At 46.5% G+C, this 17860-nt stretch overlaps 1 protein-coding gene across 10 annotated transcripts in view; it reads left to right on the top strand.

Annotated features, from left to right (window-relative positions):
• The window catches only part of ppargc1a (peroxisome proliferator-activated receptor gamma, coactivator 1 alpha), a 141632-nt gene that overhangs the window by 104567 nt on the left and 19205 nt on the right, over positions 1-17860 (top strand). For 6 of the 10 annotated variants that reach the window (XM_068713443.1, XM_068713444.1, XM_068713448.1 and 3 more), the window contains exons 2-4: positions 2239-2418; positions 15937-16131; positions 17114-17239. In XM_068713443.1, the coding sequence (XP_068569544.1) occupies positions 2239-2418; positions 15937-16131; positions 17114-17239 (501 nt within the window). The remainder of the gene's footprint in view (positions 1-2238; positions 2419-15936; positions 16132-17113; positions 17240-17860) is intronic. The other 4 variants (XM_068713445.1, XM_068713449.1, XM_068713447.1 and 1 more) reach the window with 1 other exon arrangement.

The following is a 17860-nucleotide window of genomic DNA, read 5'->3' as shown; positions in this document are numbered from 1 at the left end:
TCAAAAGACAAGAGCAAAGGTTGTCCACGCTGAGGACTATCTGGCATTGCGCAGGAGCATCATAATACTAACGGTACCGGGCACGTCGGTATGCCAACAGCCCGGCCGGTGGAGTGTTGCACTGGCTGGAGAGCAGCATCGCATCCAGCCAGACTTGATCATTTCACGTTTGTGCGAATTTCCTTTTACCTTCCGCGTATTTATTTATTTGTAATCTCTTTTATTAACCAAGTAATAACTCCCATTCGCTCCCGTCGTCTTTTTAATCTTTCTTATCTTTTCCCACCGTTCTGATTAAAGTGCACACAGATAATAAGGCACATCAAAGGGATACTTCTTCGTCCCCTTCTTCCTAATTTACGGGGTCCGCCAAGCTTGTAGCCCTGAAAGTGTACCTGGCAGTACTTAGGCACTTGTCTGCACAGGAGTCACCATCAGTGATGCTTCAGAGGTTTTTCCTCTAACGACACGATGCGACTGCAGTCTGGCTGCATATCTGTGGTTATCTGCGCTGCGTGATGAGAATGTGAGAATGAAAGCTGCCTTTATTTGACCAAAGTGACGATGTGTTATTTGCAAACCGATTGATGGACTGCGTTTTATTCAGATGCGCTCCCTTTGCACTTTAATCACCGGGGCATGCACGTGCTGTCACTTCAGCCACGCAGGCTTCAGGAGAGAGTCTTCTCGACCGTTTATCTGCCCGTGTCCATCCCAGAGAATCCGCGTTTCCTTTTCGACACATTCTATGACATGTCTGCATGTATACTCGATGATGAAACCGTGCTGTTTCAATGAGAGAACTCATCCAGGACGTCAGTACTTCCTCTAATAATCTTCCGTAGCAGGTGCTCTGTGTGCGTAAATCAGCGGAGCGCTGTGTTGCGCCCCGCTCGTCTGTCTGGCGGCGCTGTTTCATTAGTCCACCAAGAAGTCCATAAGATAATTGGGCATCGGACGTCCAGCCTCCGAGTAGCCCCACTACCGTCTTTTTTATTTTCATTCCGTGCCCTGTCAGACTGGATCATCTGTCCCCCTTCGCTCTCGCCGTTGCAACATAACGGATTTGTCTCATCATAGTCGAAGTCATCGTGCATTCGTGTTGGTGCGAATCCGACGACGGGATGAACTGTGACAGCGGTGTCTGGCCGGTTTTTCCTACTTGGCACAGCATCCGTCTCCCAGCTTCGCCCTGAGCCGAACCCGACTCTCATCCGTCGTCAGTCTGCGGGCCAAATACCTCCCGGCTTTGCCCGAGGATATCTATCTTATATCTATCTGTCTTAAGGCCAAACTGTAGCGTTCATGCAGCGGCTGACGTGTTGCCTACACAATTAAGAGTATGCATCCTATTAGACGGCAGCCAGTTGGGGATGGGTTTGCATGTGCACAGTCACAGAGTGTAAACACACCTGGACTATGCTGTGTTTTTTGCGTTTTGTATGATCAAACTATAGATCTGATACTAAAATGAGTGCATTATCCATAAAGGCTGTCATTCTCTGGACAAAAGCAATTCATACTGCGCAGACAATAAGAAACAGGGGTTGTACTGTACTGGAGGTTTCATGTAAAATTATCTTGCAAAATCAGCTAAGCCTCATAACTTGTTGCCACCTCTTTGCCCTCCACCGAAACACCTTTTCACGTATGGATTTCCAGTCCAGAGCCCCTCACTTGCAGCTGACGATTAGCGTGGGGAGGAAGCGGGGACAGCTGCAGTACACATGGGCTCGATTACACAAAAGTGGCTGGTGAATAACAAAATGTCAACAGGCAGCATTTAGCAGGCCTGCGCCTACGGCGGTGCTCGGGGAGTGATGGTTGGGAGGGCACGGCGTTCTGCAGCTCGGAGCGGAAACAGGTTGCAGGTTTGCATGGTGTTGTGCAAAATCAGCTGACCTGCAGAACTGTTCTGATAATAATCAATAGAGACGTAGTAAGAAAAGCAATTAGGTGAAGGTGGCAGACTTGTGCCACATTTTCAAATGAGGCAATTTCAAACTTTAATCGTCATTGAGATGAGAAGCTTAGGCTTTGACTGTTTTACAAACGTATGTATTTCCTTTGTTTAGGACTCAACAGCAGGTGTTCAGAAGACTTTTGTCTGATGTCCAGATTTGGATTCCCCCATTGTTTTCAAACTTGGCATCGAGAACGTATTGTCTGATTTGCATATGAAATAGATGTGAGTTTTGTCTGATCGTCCTTGTTGTTTTCTGTGTTTTTCTCTTCCAGTGTGCTGCCTTGGTTGGTGAAGACCAGCCCCTCTGCCCAGACCTCCCTGAACTTGACCTCTCAGAGCTGGATGTCAGTGACTTAGATGCCGACAGCTTCCTGGGTGGCCTCAAATGGTACAGTGACCAATCGGAGATTATTTCCACCCAGTATGGCAACGATGCATCCAATCTTTTTGAGGTAAGAAAGCTTACAGCTTACATTTATTTTTGAATCCCAGCATCTATATATTTTCATATTCATTACCTTCATCAATATGTATAACATGACGACGTGCTGTTTCTAAGCATCATGGTGCTGTGGAACATCTTTGCATCCGTAAGTGATTTCTCATTTGCTCTCCCAGGGGTCAGGAGTGAGCTGGAATGATTACATGCCCGAGCTAACGCAACGTGCACATCTTGATCACGAGCCAAACAAAATGTACAACTGCTACCAGTTTACAAACATGCTTTTACATTGCTCCGAAGTACAAAAGGGGAGATAACCTGAAGAACGATAAGCCCAGGGGGACCTTTGTCCCCTTGTTTGCATCCTAGCCCTCTTATCAAAACTTTGAGCGTTTATTTTAGCTGAGAGTCAGTAACGCGGCACACATCTGAGAGAGCGCTCCGGTAGTAAACTCTGGACACGGCGGCTGTATTGCAAAACGCTTCTCAAAGGTTGGAGTGTAAAACTTTAATCTTTGCTTCCCCCTCTCTCTCCCTATTTCTTTCTCTCCGGCTCCTATCCCTCTCTTTTCATCTGACTCCCTCTCTCCGTCCTCACCCGGTGACAAACGAAGTCCACAGAGGGTGATGATCTGGCCAGGGCCATAAAGCCATCGGTCTTGGGACTGAGTTCTAGTCCCCAGTTCATTATAAGCCTTTATCAGTGCCAGAGATAGACAAGAAAGACTGAGATTGGATGCTTTAGCCTCGCCTCGGGAGGAAAAACCCTGTCTGAGAAGGCAGTGCGTGTGTGCCTATGGCCCTGTCATGTGGTCACGTTTTCAGGGTCTCTGTTTCGTGTTGTGTGTGTGTGTGTGCGTGACTCCTCAGTGGTCTAGCAGGCAACAGTTGATAACAGACTAAATTCTTTCCACATTTCACCTCCTCTCTACTACTGCCACCTTTTTCAGTGTCTCTTTATATCACCACACATTCTACCTCTGTGGACCACCCCAACACACACACGCACGCACACACACACACACACACACATACACAGGAAGGGGCGCCTTAAGTACTAGCTGGTGTGACCGTGGCTCTTCTGTCGTCTGAGAGTGATATGGCTTACAGCCACTGAGTGGCTCTGGGGATGGATAAAAATACCAATGAGAGTGTATGCATGTGCTTGTGTGTGTGTGTGTGTGTGTGTGTGTCATTTTAAAATACAATGGAACTTAGCACCCACCGAGGACCCTGGTGAGGGAACTAGCTCTGACCAAGAAGCCGCGTTTGACTCCCAATCTGGGAAAGAGCTTGCATTTGTGTGCCTGTATAGGCACATGCTCACGCACACCAGCCCACGTGTTTGCATCTAAACGAATGCTGTACATTGCAGTGAGCGAGTGATGTTTTCACACACTGAGCGAGCAAGCAGCTATTGTGCTATGCTGAGGTTCCGGAAAGGCTTCGAATCAAGCGGTGAAAACTGGGGTTTCAAAGCAAGTAATGCATTTCCCTGACTGGGGAATTTTTTTTCTCCATCTTTGGAAAGTTTCAAGTCACCATATGAAGTGCTCAGTTCATCATACGGCAGGACCCAGCTAATCCTACTTAATCTGACAGGGGAAAGTTTGCCGCTCGGCAAGGATCACAAAGCTGGGGCTGCAGCTGTACTTCCTGCACCCCCCTGATTGGCCTCTACACAGGGCAGAGAAGCAACCAATCAAAAGTTTAAGATTAGAGAACATGTTAATAACTGGCCAGATTTACAGCCTGCGAGTGTACTCATTGTTTTCTTTCATTTTCCCTTCCTCTCGAATGTAGACATCATCTTAACAAATCAGCATGTCATAAAAAAAAAAAAAAAAAAAGGTGGCAGGTGATCAAGGCTGCTCCGAGTTACATGTGTAACAGCTGGGTGCAGCTGTCTCGCTGAGGCCCCTCTTTTAAAAGTCCCCATCAAACAACAGGCTCCCTGGAAGTTTGAGCCGCCTTTCATTAGTTCAAGTAAGTCAACTGTTGAAATGATTTGCAGCTCAGAAAGAAAGACAAACACCTACTGTTTTTTTTGGACTGGGGCTTTTAGTCAGGTTGCAGTTCCATGTGACAGACGGTAGCAAATGAGTAAGCAGAGTATGTCTTGGTTGGACATTTGGGACCTTAAACATAGTTGTTACATCAGACAAAGTCTCATTCGGTGATGGGGGGTGGGGGGGGTTACATTGTTTGCACCCTGTATAAGCAGTGTAAGTGTTTGTATAGATGTAAAAAAAAAAAAAAAAAAAAGCCCATGTTTTGATCTGTTCATGCGTGTGTTCTGTTCCGTAAGCAACATACGGTCTGAGATCACAAGCTGTCCCCTGGCTGGCCCTTTGCTCCATTCCCTGCCACTGTCCCAACTGTCCCTGACAAGAAATGTGGAGAATGATACACCCCCCCCCCCCCTGTAACTCACACACGCACATAAATGCTGTCGCTCCTGGCGCAGTGTGTTTGACACCTCTTCAAAACGGGCCGACCGTGAAAGTCCACAGTCTATTTCGGGCTGCAGTTGTTAAGGGGTGGTTACTCCAATAAGTTCCCAATGTACTGCCAAAGATAATAGCATAGAAGCGTGACCCAAAGTCTTTTTAACCGCAGGACTCCACTCAGATTTCATGTCAAGCTTCAACCGTTTGATTGATGGAAATGCATCCCGTTTGGTTTTAGCCTAGTTGGATTCCGACGTGGACGTCCCGGCGGCGGCCGCACTGGGATGCGCCATGGCCACATTGTCTGACTGATTATGCAAGAAAATTGGCACTGAGTTCACCCTCTGAGATTTTATCGCCGCTGTACCTGTCCTGTTGTGTGATACACTGACGATAGATGGACAGGTGGGACAAAGGGACTGGGGCAGATAGATAAAAGCCGAACAAAGGGAGGCGCAGAGATAGACAGAAAAGGCCAGCAGATGACATGACAGACAGGCAGACAGACATGGGGACAGATGGGTAGTGAAAGAGACAAATGTAGAGACCAGGAGAAGCTTGGACTTGTGCCAGCCCAAATCAAAGCTCATGGATTGGAAGTAAAAGGTTGTGGGCTTTGCAGGTAGTAAAATAAGATGCCAGGGCTTAAGGCATTACTCAGATATTGCAACGCATGTGAGCACACATATGTGGGCCATGCAAGCGCTGTATTTTACTCCCAACAGGACGCGGTGTGTGTTGGCATCAGATGTTGTAAGGCATCATCCTGCTTTGTCTCGCTTGTTAAAGCATTTTTGGACAGATGCTCAGGCGCTTATATTTAAGAGAAGGCAGATTAGATTGATTGGGTCATCTTTAGTAGGCTTTGATAAAACATGTTGTGATGAAATGTGGTTTTCTTCCGTCCCTGCAAACACGTATAAGCATAGATTAGCTCACAAACTTGTTGGCGATCGGCGGGCCTGTGAGCTGAGTGCGTACAACTCTGCGAGGAATTGTCATGCCCACACACACACACACACACACACACACACACACACACACACACAGCAGAGACCCTTATTGTCCCTGTTCTTACTCCCTGCTGAATGCCGGTTGCGTTTATTTTGCAAATTTATGCTGACATTTGAGAGAACACCACCCGCACCAGTTCACCGCTCCAGCAAAGGGTGTATGAATTATCATATTCCACTGTATAATATGATTTTCTCAAGTGAGTCTTATTAGAATACACCATACTTTCCTCATCTCCAGTTCCCTCCAGTTTTTTACTGTGCTGATGCAGTGTTTGCACTGTCTGATGGAAGAAATCCTCCATCACTGTCGAACTGCAGGCAAACCGCGCTTTCAGACCCGCGGCTATGCCGTTTCAAGATACACAAATGAGAGGGAGTGCAGACAAGTAGGCGCAGACGTATAGTAGAGAGATGCAGACTTAGGCTGTCCAAGCCTGTGTCATCTTGGAGCGTCTGTCAGATCCACTCCACAACAAAAGCTCTCAACCCGCCGCCCTGCAACACTGTGGGCTCTGCTCTCTGCCACCCCCCCCCTCTCTCTCTCTCTCTCTCTCTCTCCCTCCATCCCTCTGTCTTTTTTGCTCCCAAGGCAAAGCATTTGTTCCTGGCTGATGGGAAGTTGAAGCTGCAGTGGCAAAACAAATATATTCTGGCCTCCAACAATCGCTTGCGGAAAGAAAGGCTGGAAGGGAGCGAGGAGGGAAAAATAAAGGGATAGTGAGCGGGGGGGGGGGGGGGGGGGGGGGGGGGGGGGGGGTGTATAGCCAAAAAAAGAAAAAGAAAAAAGAGCCCCCTCAGGGAATGTTTTGAAAAAGAGCAAGGAACATCCTTTGGTCTGGTGTTGGCTTCTTGGCTGCATGTCTAGCTCTCTCTCTCTCTCTCTCTCTCTCTCTCTCTCTCTCTCTCTCTCTCTCTCTCTCTCTCTCTCTCTCTCTCTCTCTCACACACACACACACTCACACACACACACACACACTCAAGCCACATTCCCAGTGGGCCGCTGCTGCTGATTGAGGCATGGTTTGGTGTTCCTGCCCCAGCTGATCCCCTGCCCCCCCGTGGATACCCATCTCTCTCATCACACTGGAGCCACCGATGTGTTCGTGCGCATGTGTGTCTTTTGTGTAATTGAGACACCCTATACAAAGATCAGATAGTGGTCTTTTCTGGCTAGACACAACACTATCATTGCTTTCTGTTTTGTGTTCATGTGTGTGTATTGGGCAGGAATGACTATTTTTAGTACCTGGGGTAATCTCCACTAAGAGCCTTTCAGAGCTGTTTCACTTAAACCTGGCCAAAACACTAAGCCAATAATCCCCCCCCCACTCATACTCTCACACACACAGCAACACGTTGCAACGATGCCATGCGATAAGACCAACCGTCCTTGTATTATTTAATAGTGTACACTTTGGAGTAGGAGGGATGTATAAACAGCGGATTCCTAGAATGCTTTTATACTCTTCTCCTTATGCTACAAACAGAGACAGGGGAAGCACAAGATGGTGTTTGCATAGATGAAATGAATTGATATAATGAGTGACAGGTAGAGAGTTACAAAAAAGAAGCAATAGCCAGATGTAAGAAAACGGTATGAATAATAGACAAAAGGGGAAACCTTGACAGAGAAAGAGAGACGGGGAAGAGGACGGAGAGAGGCCTTCAATCAGTGAGTGACGGTGAAGCGCTATCAGTCTTGGACGATAGCCTGCTTCCCCTCTCCAGGAAAGGCCAATCGATCCCAGGTGTGTGTGTGTGTGTGTGTGTGTGTGTGTGTGTGTGTGTGTGTGTGTGTGTGTGTGTGTGTGTGTGTGTTCCGTGCCAGCATGCCCAGCAGTGGCAGTAGCCTTGGCCAGCCCTTCGGCTCTGGTAGTTTGTCATATTCTGTCCATCTCTGTGTGTTTTTATGTCACAGCTTTCAGAGAACTTTGTTGATTCTGAACAATAATTAATAATTTAGAGAACAAATGATGTCTTTAAGGAATTAATTAAAAACAAGAAAAAGAAAAGATGACAACACAGTCGTGGGATGAGCTGGCAGCAGACTGTAAAGAGTGATTGAATGCTAAATAGGAGTGTTTCACTGCCCTCTCAGGTCAAAGGTGTGGCCTCTTTGGTTGTTGAGTGGAGTCAGAAGTGTGCTCGGTTGCGGCTGTAGTCTCACCCAACACTGATCTTCAATCTTGTACTGTACACGTGAAGGACTAGTTTTCCCTGGTTGAGAGTTTATTTTTAAGAGTTCTGTCGTCCATGCAGAAAAGAACCCCTCCCCATTCCAACTAAGCTTTATGATGTGCACTGCATGCTTATAGCTCCAGCTTATTTCCCCCCTGAAATATTTAAGTCTGCACAGGCCTCAAATAGTTCAAGAGGCTCTCTTAGGCTCTGCTGATGCATGAGTGACTGGATGCTTGGATGACTCACTTGCTGCCCAATCAGTAGTTCCTGACTCTAAACTGAAAGCAGAAGCTTTTACAGACATTTGGTCGTTGAAGATCCAACACATTCCACTCTACCTTTTTATGAGAAAAAAAAAGACGTGCATGTATGAATATAAAGAAAAATCTATCTCAAGGAAATGGCAATGTTTCTGAGGGATGTAGAAATGGATTGACAAGATTATCTGGCAAAGGATGGCTAAAGCAAGCGTGTTTTATATCCGATTCATTATAAATTGGTTGCATTTATCCGCCATCGCAGTGCTGTTGACCTCAGCAAGTCAACAGCTCTAAACTTGTCTGCTTGTTCATCAGCTCTTTCCAGAAGACCATTTTCAGTTCATACGGTGGCCAGCAAGACCCGGTTTCACATGGCTGTGGGCCGTGTTGTATAATAACTTGATAGGCAGATTGGGATGGGATGTCGAGTGTTGGACGCTTGTCATCAAGTGGTCAGTGACCGCTGATTTATTCTGCTTTTGGCATTTCACAGTCTAGTAGTGTGTGCAGTTGCGGTGGCCATGCTCAGCTAAATGTAAGCTGTGAGAGGCGAGCCTATCCACACTAAAGGCAACACGATCAGTAGTCCACAGAGAATAGATCCTAGATTAAGATGAAATACAGCTCAATATTCAATGTTGATGCTACAAAGAAAGACCTTTCAAGCCCGCCCCCCCCCCCCCCCAATCCTTTCTCATAGTATCCTTGCCTCACGTCAACGAGTTGGGATTGTATCGACTTAAATGCACAATTTCTTTGATGTTTTCATGTCTTCACTCGCAGAGATCGAGGCATCGCCACACCAGAAGCACATGATGCAAAGGCTTGTGAAGTCCTTCGTGTTTGACCACTGCTGCTACACGTGCAGCCCATACACATGTGGCACTTGAAAGTGCGCGAGACAGAAAAAAAATAACCTGCTCAGATAACGTGCTCACAAAGTCACTCACAGATAAGAGGCATACACACTGCAGTGGCAGCCTCCTACCTGGATCCAGGAGTGAAAAGGCACTCACTGGCGCACACAGAAGTCAAGGTAAAAGATAATGCGTTTATTTAGTAATCAGCAAATAGCTTTTATGCAGTGGGTAAGTGGCGAAGCCTGTGAGGCCATGATAAGATCGTTTGCTTTCAGGTGTTTCCCTGTCGCACCACGGATGGCATTGAGTGCAAATTGAATAGGGTGACCTTTTTTTGCCGCAGAATCAAATTGACTGCATTTCCCCCCAAAAGATTCTGCCATTTCAATTACCATAAATTTGTGGTATTGCGTCCCCCGTCATATGCGCAAACACATGCACGCAAAGATGTAGAATAGGACAATGACACAGAAACACACCTTTTGTTTGAAGCGCCGTGGACCACTCTATCTTGTCCACCGTACCCTGACTCTCCTTGCGCTGGCATCTTTCCGAGGAAGACATTACTGTGACAAATGAAACGCCACAAACCCTCGATGGGCTTGGCAGGGCCTGAAAGGTCAGGAGCTGTATATGTGTGCAGGTGTACACGTTCGTGTGAGTGTGTGTGTGTGTGTGTGTGTGTGTGTGGTTCTGTGTAAAGGTGGTGTCAGCAGTGGATGATAACATTGAGTCCTCGGCGGGATAAACAAGTTCTGGTCCATTCTGCTCCCCTCGCAAATCTATGTAAATGTCAAAACCAAAGTGACCAGCCGTGTGCGTGTGTGCGTGCGTGTGCGTGTGCGTGCGTGTGTGTGTGTGTGTGTGTGTGTGTGTGTGTGTGTGTGCAATTGTTTTGTGGACAGCTGCGCTTGACTGCTGAAGGCAGACTTACATTCTAGCCAGGAAATGTGGCAGCGTCCATTTAGCAGGATGGACATTGGAATCAGTCTATGCTCCTTTTTTTTCTGTCATGAGCTCTGTCCCCCCTCCCTGTGTTCCTCCAACACATTATCAACAGTGTAACAGTATGTTCAAAGGCCCCTTGCTTAGTGGTGCACATTCAGAGCTGCCGACTTAAGCAAATAGCTATTTGCATTCTATTAGGCGAAAAAAGCAGAGGGAAGCACCATTCTTCATCCCGTCTCCGCATCTAGCTGAATATGTTTTATTCGAGGCTCCGAATCTCTGTTGTTCTCCCCCTCCTGCTATGACCGTCAAAGCAAGTCAGAGCAATCACAGCAATCACTGTTTTTTTTTTTTGCGCCAAGCCGATTGGGAAGTCTCTGCCAAAACAAAAGAGTGAGTGTCCAATCATAATGATGGTGTGTGATTCTGTGGTGTTAGCAAACGGTTGCTTGGACCATCTGTTGGACGGCTGTAGAAAGAAAACAACAGCAGCTTGGGGCAGGACTGTAGATGGGGAGGCTCCACCAGGACACACCGAACCCCTTGTGATCCTATTGGTTGTTTGCATAGCCGTGTGAGAATGCTTGAGTTTATATGAATTGAATGAAGTGTGCGTGCATTTTGTGCGGTGTGTGGATGGGAATGTTTCATTGGTGGTTTACGTTGTCCCTCCAGGTGTTCGATCCCCGGGGGTCCATTGCAAATACAAAGGTACACAAATTAATGACTTTTGACTAAAAGTAAGACGGAAAGGGCCTGATGTGTCTGCAGGCATGTAGCAGCCTCAGCTGATCACAGCAGTTGTGTGACAGAGTTCAGGTGGTTAGTTTTAGCAAAAGCAGCAGCAGCAGCAGGGTTACCGGTCAAAGGATTTTTCCACGGAGAACTAGAAAGAACAGCGCCGCTAACATCCCTTGGGTCGCTGTCTCAAATCGGATCTGGCCTGTGTCAGGATGTCTAACAACAGTTCTCTTTCTCTCTTTGGCTCACTCTCACACACACAGATATCTCCTCTTCTCACTTTCTCTTTCCCTTTCTCTTGTCCCGATTAGCTCATCAGATAGTGCTGTAACAGTCTCAAATGGTTCCCAGGAGATGCATCATCTCTGCACACACACACACACACACACACACACACACACACTCACACACACACACACACACACACACACACACACACACTGGTCCTCATTGACGGGTCGAACCGTTTCTTCACTGATGTGCAACTCACATAGCCTTCTAAACTCAGACAGACATCTGGCATGTAAACAGTCAGCTTCATCAAAAAGCACTTCTTCTTCATTCAGAGAGCTGACATTTTTGTTTAAGCAGAGGCACAAAATAGCAAACGCCTGCCAGGGCGGAGGGATTATCACAAGACTAGTTGTGGTATTATTGCTAAGCAGGATGGAGAATCCTAAAATCAGCTGTCTGGTGCTTCGACTGGGCAACCTTGTCTGAATTTAGAGGGTACAAGATTTAGCAATTTACAAACCATCACGATGAGCCAGAATATATAGTGAACCTGCAGTGGTGACAATAGAGGAGAGACAGGGGCGATGCATCCTGTTGATGGATGCGTAGAAATACGGTTGGCCACCAGCACTGTGTCCCAGTCTAGTCTATAGTATCATTCGCTTTCAGAATAACAAGATGCCCTATTGACTCTGTAGTCGGATGGAAAACGACAGGAGCCGTCACTTTGCTTCTATGTATTACAGAGCCAACCCTAGCCCTGCCCACAATGGAGGTTTAACATTTAGTTTTATGATTTGGAACGTTGCCAGACTGTTTCACCGCCGCCTCACACACACAGACAAAGACACACAGAGGGACTTAACAGTGTTATGTATGGCTTCATCGCTCCGTATAGGCCATAATCACCCTCTCTCCATCTCAGTAAGCTCATGCTAAATGACCAGACGTCTCTGGCGGCTGCCATGATTTGTCTCTCTGCCGTGCATCGTGCCGTACCTTACCCTCCCTGCCTCCCTTCTCTCCCTCCTTCTCTGCTGCCATATGTTGTGCCTGTGTGACCGGCCGACGTGTCAGGCCTGACTAACGCCTTAACGGCAAGGTTGACGTTGATTTATTTCCTCTGAAATCAGGGGGGGCTGGGGGTAATAACACAGAATGGCATTATTTGTTTATAAAATCCAAGGCTGCTTTTCTTGGCGGAGTCAAGATGTGACGACTTGATACCACCACCCCCCACTTGCCACACGCACATACCCCGCAATTTCAGATTGTGCCATGATTAGAAGGTCTGGCGAGTCGCTTAACCTCCAAGGGAATGTTTTTTGAAATCTGACAGAGCAGAGAGTGGAAGAAGAAAAAAATAAAAGATTGAGATGAAGCAATGCAATTAAATTGTCAAGGCACAGATTTAACCCCGCCACGCAATTTGGGGGCCAATTTATTAAGAATGTTTCTGTCTGAACTAACCGGATGCTATTCCTATATCTACAGAAAGAGAGAAGGAAAGAGTGTGCAAAAAAGAGACAGTGAGAATAAACAGCACTTTAAATACCAGATGACCCATTTAATGGGAGATATTTTATCTTCCCACATCCAGAGTGGCTGTCACATGTTCTGCCTCTCATTTGTTGATAACGGCGGGGATGTTTAGTCTGTTGAAACTTCATCTTGGTGTTATTCAGTGATCGGGTCTATTATTCTGGCTCTTTCACAACACATTTGGTTCCTTTTAACATGTAAATGATGCATTGCCCTGAAAAGCTCGTTAAAATTTGATCCCCGGCAAATTTGCTCAGGAGCTTGGAATCCTCAAGAAGCAATTAGCAGATTTAATTTGGCCATTTGCCCCAGCGTGCAGAAGTGGGTGTTTGTTTAAAACAGCACTTTCACCTTACGTTATCAGCTGTGTGAATAGTATCTCCTGGAACACAATGCTGTGCCGTGGAACTCAATAAAATAGTTAAAGGCAAGGACAACCTCAAAGACAGCCTGACTGATAACAAAAGGGCCTCACCTAATAATGAACAACTGGAGCTGGCTTTGTCTTCTCTGACGTGGGGAAGCTGGGGTGAAGGAGGGGGGAGAGGAGCTCTGCCAGCACTTGCCAACATGTTTTATGGCTAATTGAAGCATTTGGAATAAAACAGTCTCAAAATGGCACCCTTTAGGATTGGAGCGGGGTTAATATATTGTGATCCCACAATTAGCCCAGGATTGTTAAGATCTCTTTAATTCGGTGAGGTCCATTAAGCGGGATGGGCGAGAAAGTGCTCCCACCGAGACAATTCTTCTCTTCTCTCTTTGTTCTTCCTGCCCTCTTTCCCTCTCAGCAGCTGCTGTAGTAATCAATATAAGTGGACATGGCCGTCAGGAGGTTTCCAGGTTATCCCGACGTCACCCCCTTTGGGTGCCATAGCTCCTGATCTCGGCCCACACAGAGATTTTGTTTATAAATATACAAGGGGCAAGTGAGTCATTGGTAGAAGATTGACTTTAGTGCAGAAACTCTGCAAGGTGTGGTCCATAAGCTGGCATGAAAAAGCTTGCCCTCCTGGACAGGGGTATTAGATCACGCTCTCTCCAGCGAAGAAACAATCACTGAGGTTGCTCTTTACCCGTTCTTCAAATCCCCACTTGGCCTAAGAGTGCCTCCACTAGAGCCGCAGCAGCGGCTTCAGCATGATCGTCACGACTCAGGGTTTTACAAGTGACTCTTTCAGAATATGAGAGTCCCTTTTGGGTTATCTTTGGGGATACAGTGTGCCTGTGGGAGCTTGCCAATTGGTAGAGGTTTTTGAAACAGGATTGAAATCACTACATTTGAGCCTGCCACAGCCTCAGAAATTCCCCAATCCTCTCCAAACCATGACACAATGAAGCTTGCACAGCCCTCTTAACTCGTAATGTTGCTGGTGTCACAGTGTGGCACAGACTGCAATATCTCCAGAATGTTTAGGTTTGAACTGACTCTATAGAGGTGAATAAAGCCTCACCCAGATACAGCACTGCTTGGATAGTTGGTGAGTTTGGACCTAAACAGATGGCTGGCTCATTAAAGACTCATTTGTGATAATCTGAAATGATCCTACTTTCAATTTCTCATGCGAGGATGTATATTTGGGCTAAGAAAAGGCTCCGTCTTTATCAGCGGTTAATACCTACCCGCTTAGTGCTCAGGTAATAACTTGGGATGCTGGAAATGTGGAACATTTCAGTGGCATAGGGTTCCAGCACAGTGGATTTGAAGCTCCTCGCAAGTAATTAAACAGCATGCCACCTCATACAGAGCAATTTCCTGCAAGGCATTTGCTTGCCAATGCGACATGGCCCCAGTCTACGTCGTGTTATCTCTGTGAAATATGTCCCCTTTATCATTTTTTAATAATGACTGAGTGCTCATGTTGTTAGGAGAAAATCTACTCAATGAACATCAGATTAACGTTTTCCTCGCTGTTAGTTAGCTAACTGAACGTTTACCTCTTTATCTCTGTCATCTATAAATGAAAATTGGAGGGGGGAAAGCATTAAAATGGCCGCTATCTCATTGGCAAATCCAAACCTCCTCCAAAAGTGCCATCCGTGGTGGGTGTATAATCATGTAAAATCAGTGGGGTAGACGGGAAACAAGTGGGAGGGTGAATTTTGTGCATGTGGGAATCGGAGTCTTCCGAGGTCTAGTGCTGGTATCTGAGAGGTGGTTGGCCCCCTTGGCATAATGATGGCCACACGCCGCCGACGAGCGATGAAAATCCCGCCATGTGCATAAAGGGATTTGTTCTTTTTGGGCTGGCCACAGAACATCCCGAGGTGACGACGCTGTTTATCTTTCCGCTGTCTTAAAGTCCCCTGGGCTTTAATGGCTCTGGAACTTACAGTTCCTGTTGTCACTTGTCACAGTGGAAAGGCACAGCCGTGCGCACACACAAACACTCGCTGCGTTCCTCTCACTCTTAATATTTCTTCTCTCTGTTCTTGTTTATTTCTCTACATACATGCATAGTTATTATCCCCGGTGAACTTACATTGTAGATAGTTGGCAGCTCCTATCTCCCTTTCTCTCTTACTCTCGCTATCCATCTCCATACAGTATATTCATCTCTCTGTCTGTTTATTTCTCACACACAGTTATAATCTCTACCATTAAACAGCCAGCTGCAGCAATCACACAACTCCTCGGGTACATCAAAGAGGAGCTGAGTGGCAAGAACAAGCTTTATTTTTTTCGTGAAATGTTGATGGCAACTTCCCGCCCATTGTGAACATCAGCTGTCATGCCAACATTTTAAATATATCACATTTATTTAGCATTAGCGGGTGGTAATTCGGCTTATCTGAGGATTGCTTGCAAACATCTTGTCGGCGAGCAGATCGTCTCTCCATTCCACGAGGGAAGAGAGAGGAGAGTCAACTTCCGCTCATTGTTTCGTTTACCCCCACAAACCCGTCCATACCGCAACGCACCCCGACCCATTCCTGTCTTCCCGAGATACTTGCTACTTGTCAGCCCTGGTAATGGGTTTCTTGGGGGAGATATTATTTTGGTCCAGTAAGCTGCATGCTTAAAATATGAGTGACAGGCTTGACTCACTTGCACAGGGAGAGAATTTGTTTTTTTAAAAAGACTGCCAAAATAGAGCCAGCTCTGCTGCAAAAAAAAATAAAAATGAGAAAAAAATCTTCCCACTCTGCTAACAATGAAAGCCTGCATGCAGCCACCCACCACCTTTACTTCCCTAGAAGAAAAAAAAAGAGATGCAACTTCTCCTGACTAAAATGTCCTATTTTCGCTGTTTCTCTATTTTTCTGTCTCTGCCCCCCCCCCCCCCCCCCACAAGAAGATAGATGAAGAAAATGAGGCCAACTTGCTGGCAGTGCTTACAGAGACCCTGGACAGCATCCCGGTGGATGAGGACGGATTGCCTTCGTTTGAGGCCCTGGCAGATGGGGACGTGACCAATGCCAGTGACCGGAGCTGTCCCTCCTCCCCCGACGGCTCGCCACGCACCCCAGAGCCCGAGGAGCCTTCCCTGGTAAGACCAACTGCTTAACCCCCTCAAGATCCTCCCATCACCACCACTCCAGGGTTAAAAACACAAGTTATTCCTAAGACATGACCTCTGACCCTGCACACCCTGTTGCTTTTGTGCCTGTCCACGGACAAATCTTCAACAAGACTGGGCACCAAACGTGGCCATTTGTCTGTCAGGCTTCTGTATTTGTCAGCGCCCGGTCCACACTCCGCCACAGTTGCCACAAAGTATTCACAGTACGTGTCGTGAAAGCGTGCAGAGATGCAGATGCAGTGAGGAGGGAAGTAAATGGAATGGATCCGTGTGTTCGCTGCTCACTGCTAATTACATAACAGTGCTATAGTGGCGCCAATTCGATGATATGAACACTGTGGTTGAGCCAACTATGGTTGACACAGTGCCACAGGCCCTGAAATCAAGCCGGCAACAAATGAAAGTAAGGGGAGAAAGTAATCCATCTCGTCTACTCTCAGTGGGTCCCAACTAATCTCCCTCGGCCCGAGTCATCTTGTTTGGCAAAAAGACAGGTCTCTTGATTTAGTCAGCCTACCTTTGTGTGCTTTTTACACATGACCAAACCCATCTGTGTATTTCTCTAGCTTAACGGCTCTGACCTAAAATGTTATGTTGTGTTCGGTTTGTGTTCCGTGCCGGTCCCTTACAAATGACCTTTAGCCACATGCCTGAGTGTGTTTATTCAATCACATTAGAAAAGCCTGGCTTTGTGTACACAAAAACACCTGCACAGGAAGAAAAAAAAAAAATGTACTTGTCCTGTCACATTCTGTAAACTGCTTAAAATTCTGTAATCTTTTAAATATGTCAGTGATATTATCTTTTCTTACTGCGGCTTTGGTCTCTCCTGGTTGTGCGTTTACAAAGCACAGGCGGTCTAATTGAAAGAAAATGGTAATTTGCATAACCCACGCTCAATTCCCCCTCCTTCACCACTTTCTCTTGTTCTGTTTGGGTCCATTCGCAGCTGAAGAAGCTCCTTCTGGCACCCGCAAACTCCCAGCTCAGCTATAATCAATACACAGGTGGCAAGGCACAGAACCATGCAGCCAGCAGCAACCACCGGATCAGACCACCACCTGCCGTCGTCAAGGTAGGGACACACACACAAATGCACACACTGCCTTGCTGCTTTTCACTCCTGAACACACATTTTTTGTTAGTGTTTGTTTATCTCTCTCATGTTCTTGCTCCGTCTGTTTTCTTGCTCTCTCTCTCTCTCTCTCTCTCTCTCCCTCTCACACTTTTCTTGTTTTGGTGGCCGCCTTTAGAAGATGTTAGACTACTGCTCTAGTCTACTATCCCAGGGGGCCATCTCGTAATGAAAACAGGCTGATTGCTGTTGGGCTTTCCAGCGAGGCATCGGCACCGTTGTCTCATTAGCTCCACCACTTATCCGCCTTGGTATGGTGCCTGTTGGAAAAAGAAAAAAAAAAACAGCGACAGGCGCTCTTGCGGGAGAGATTGATGCCTTGAGCGGACAAGATCAAAATATCAGACTTGATGGTCTCATTAGACAGCTCTCAAAAGGGTTTTTTTCTAAAGGGGTGGGGTTGATTAAGATTAATTTGATCCAGTGTAAGTATCATAGGTTTATGAATGTGATTGAATATAGTATGTGATTTCAGTTTGCTTTTCATGTTGGAATGTGACATGCTGTTTATTCAGTGTCATATACACTTTACAGCATTTGTTCTTGTTTGGGGAAACATCT

This window comes from Cebidichthys violaceus, unplaced genomic scaffold, assembly GCF_023349555.1.
Source record: "Cebidichthys violaceus isolate CVI_PGR_0920_01 unplaced genomic scaffold, fCebVio1.0.p SCAF_19, whole genome shotgun sequence".
Classification (NCBI taxonomy): Eukaryota; Metazoa; Chordata; class Actinopteri; order Perciformes; family Stichaeidae; genus Cebidichthys; species Cebidichthys violaceus.
This window is presented reverse-complemented; position numbering and strand designations above follow the sequence as displayed.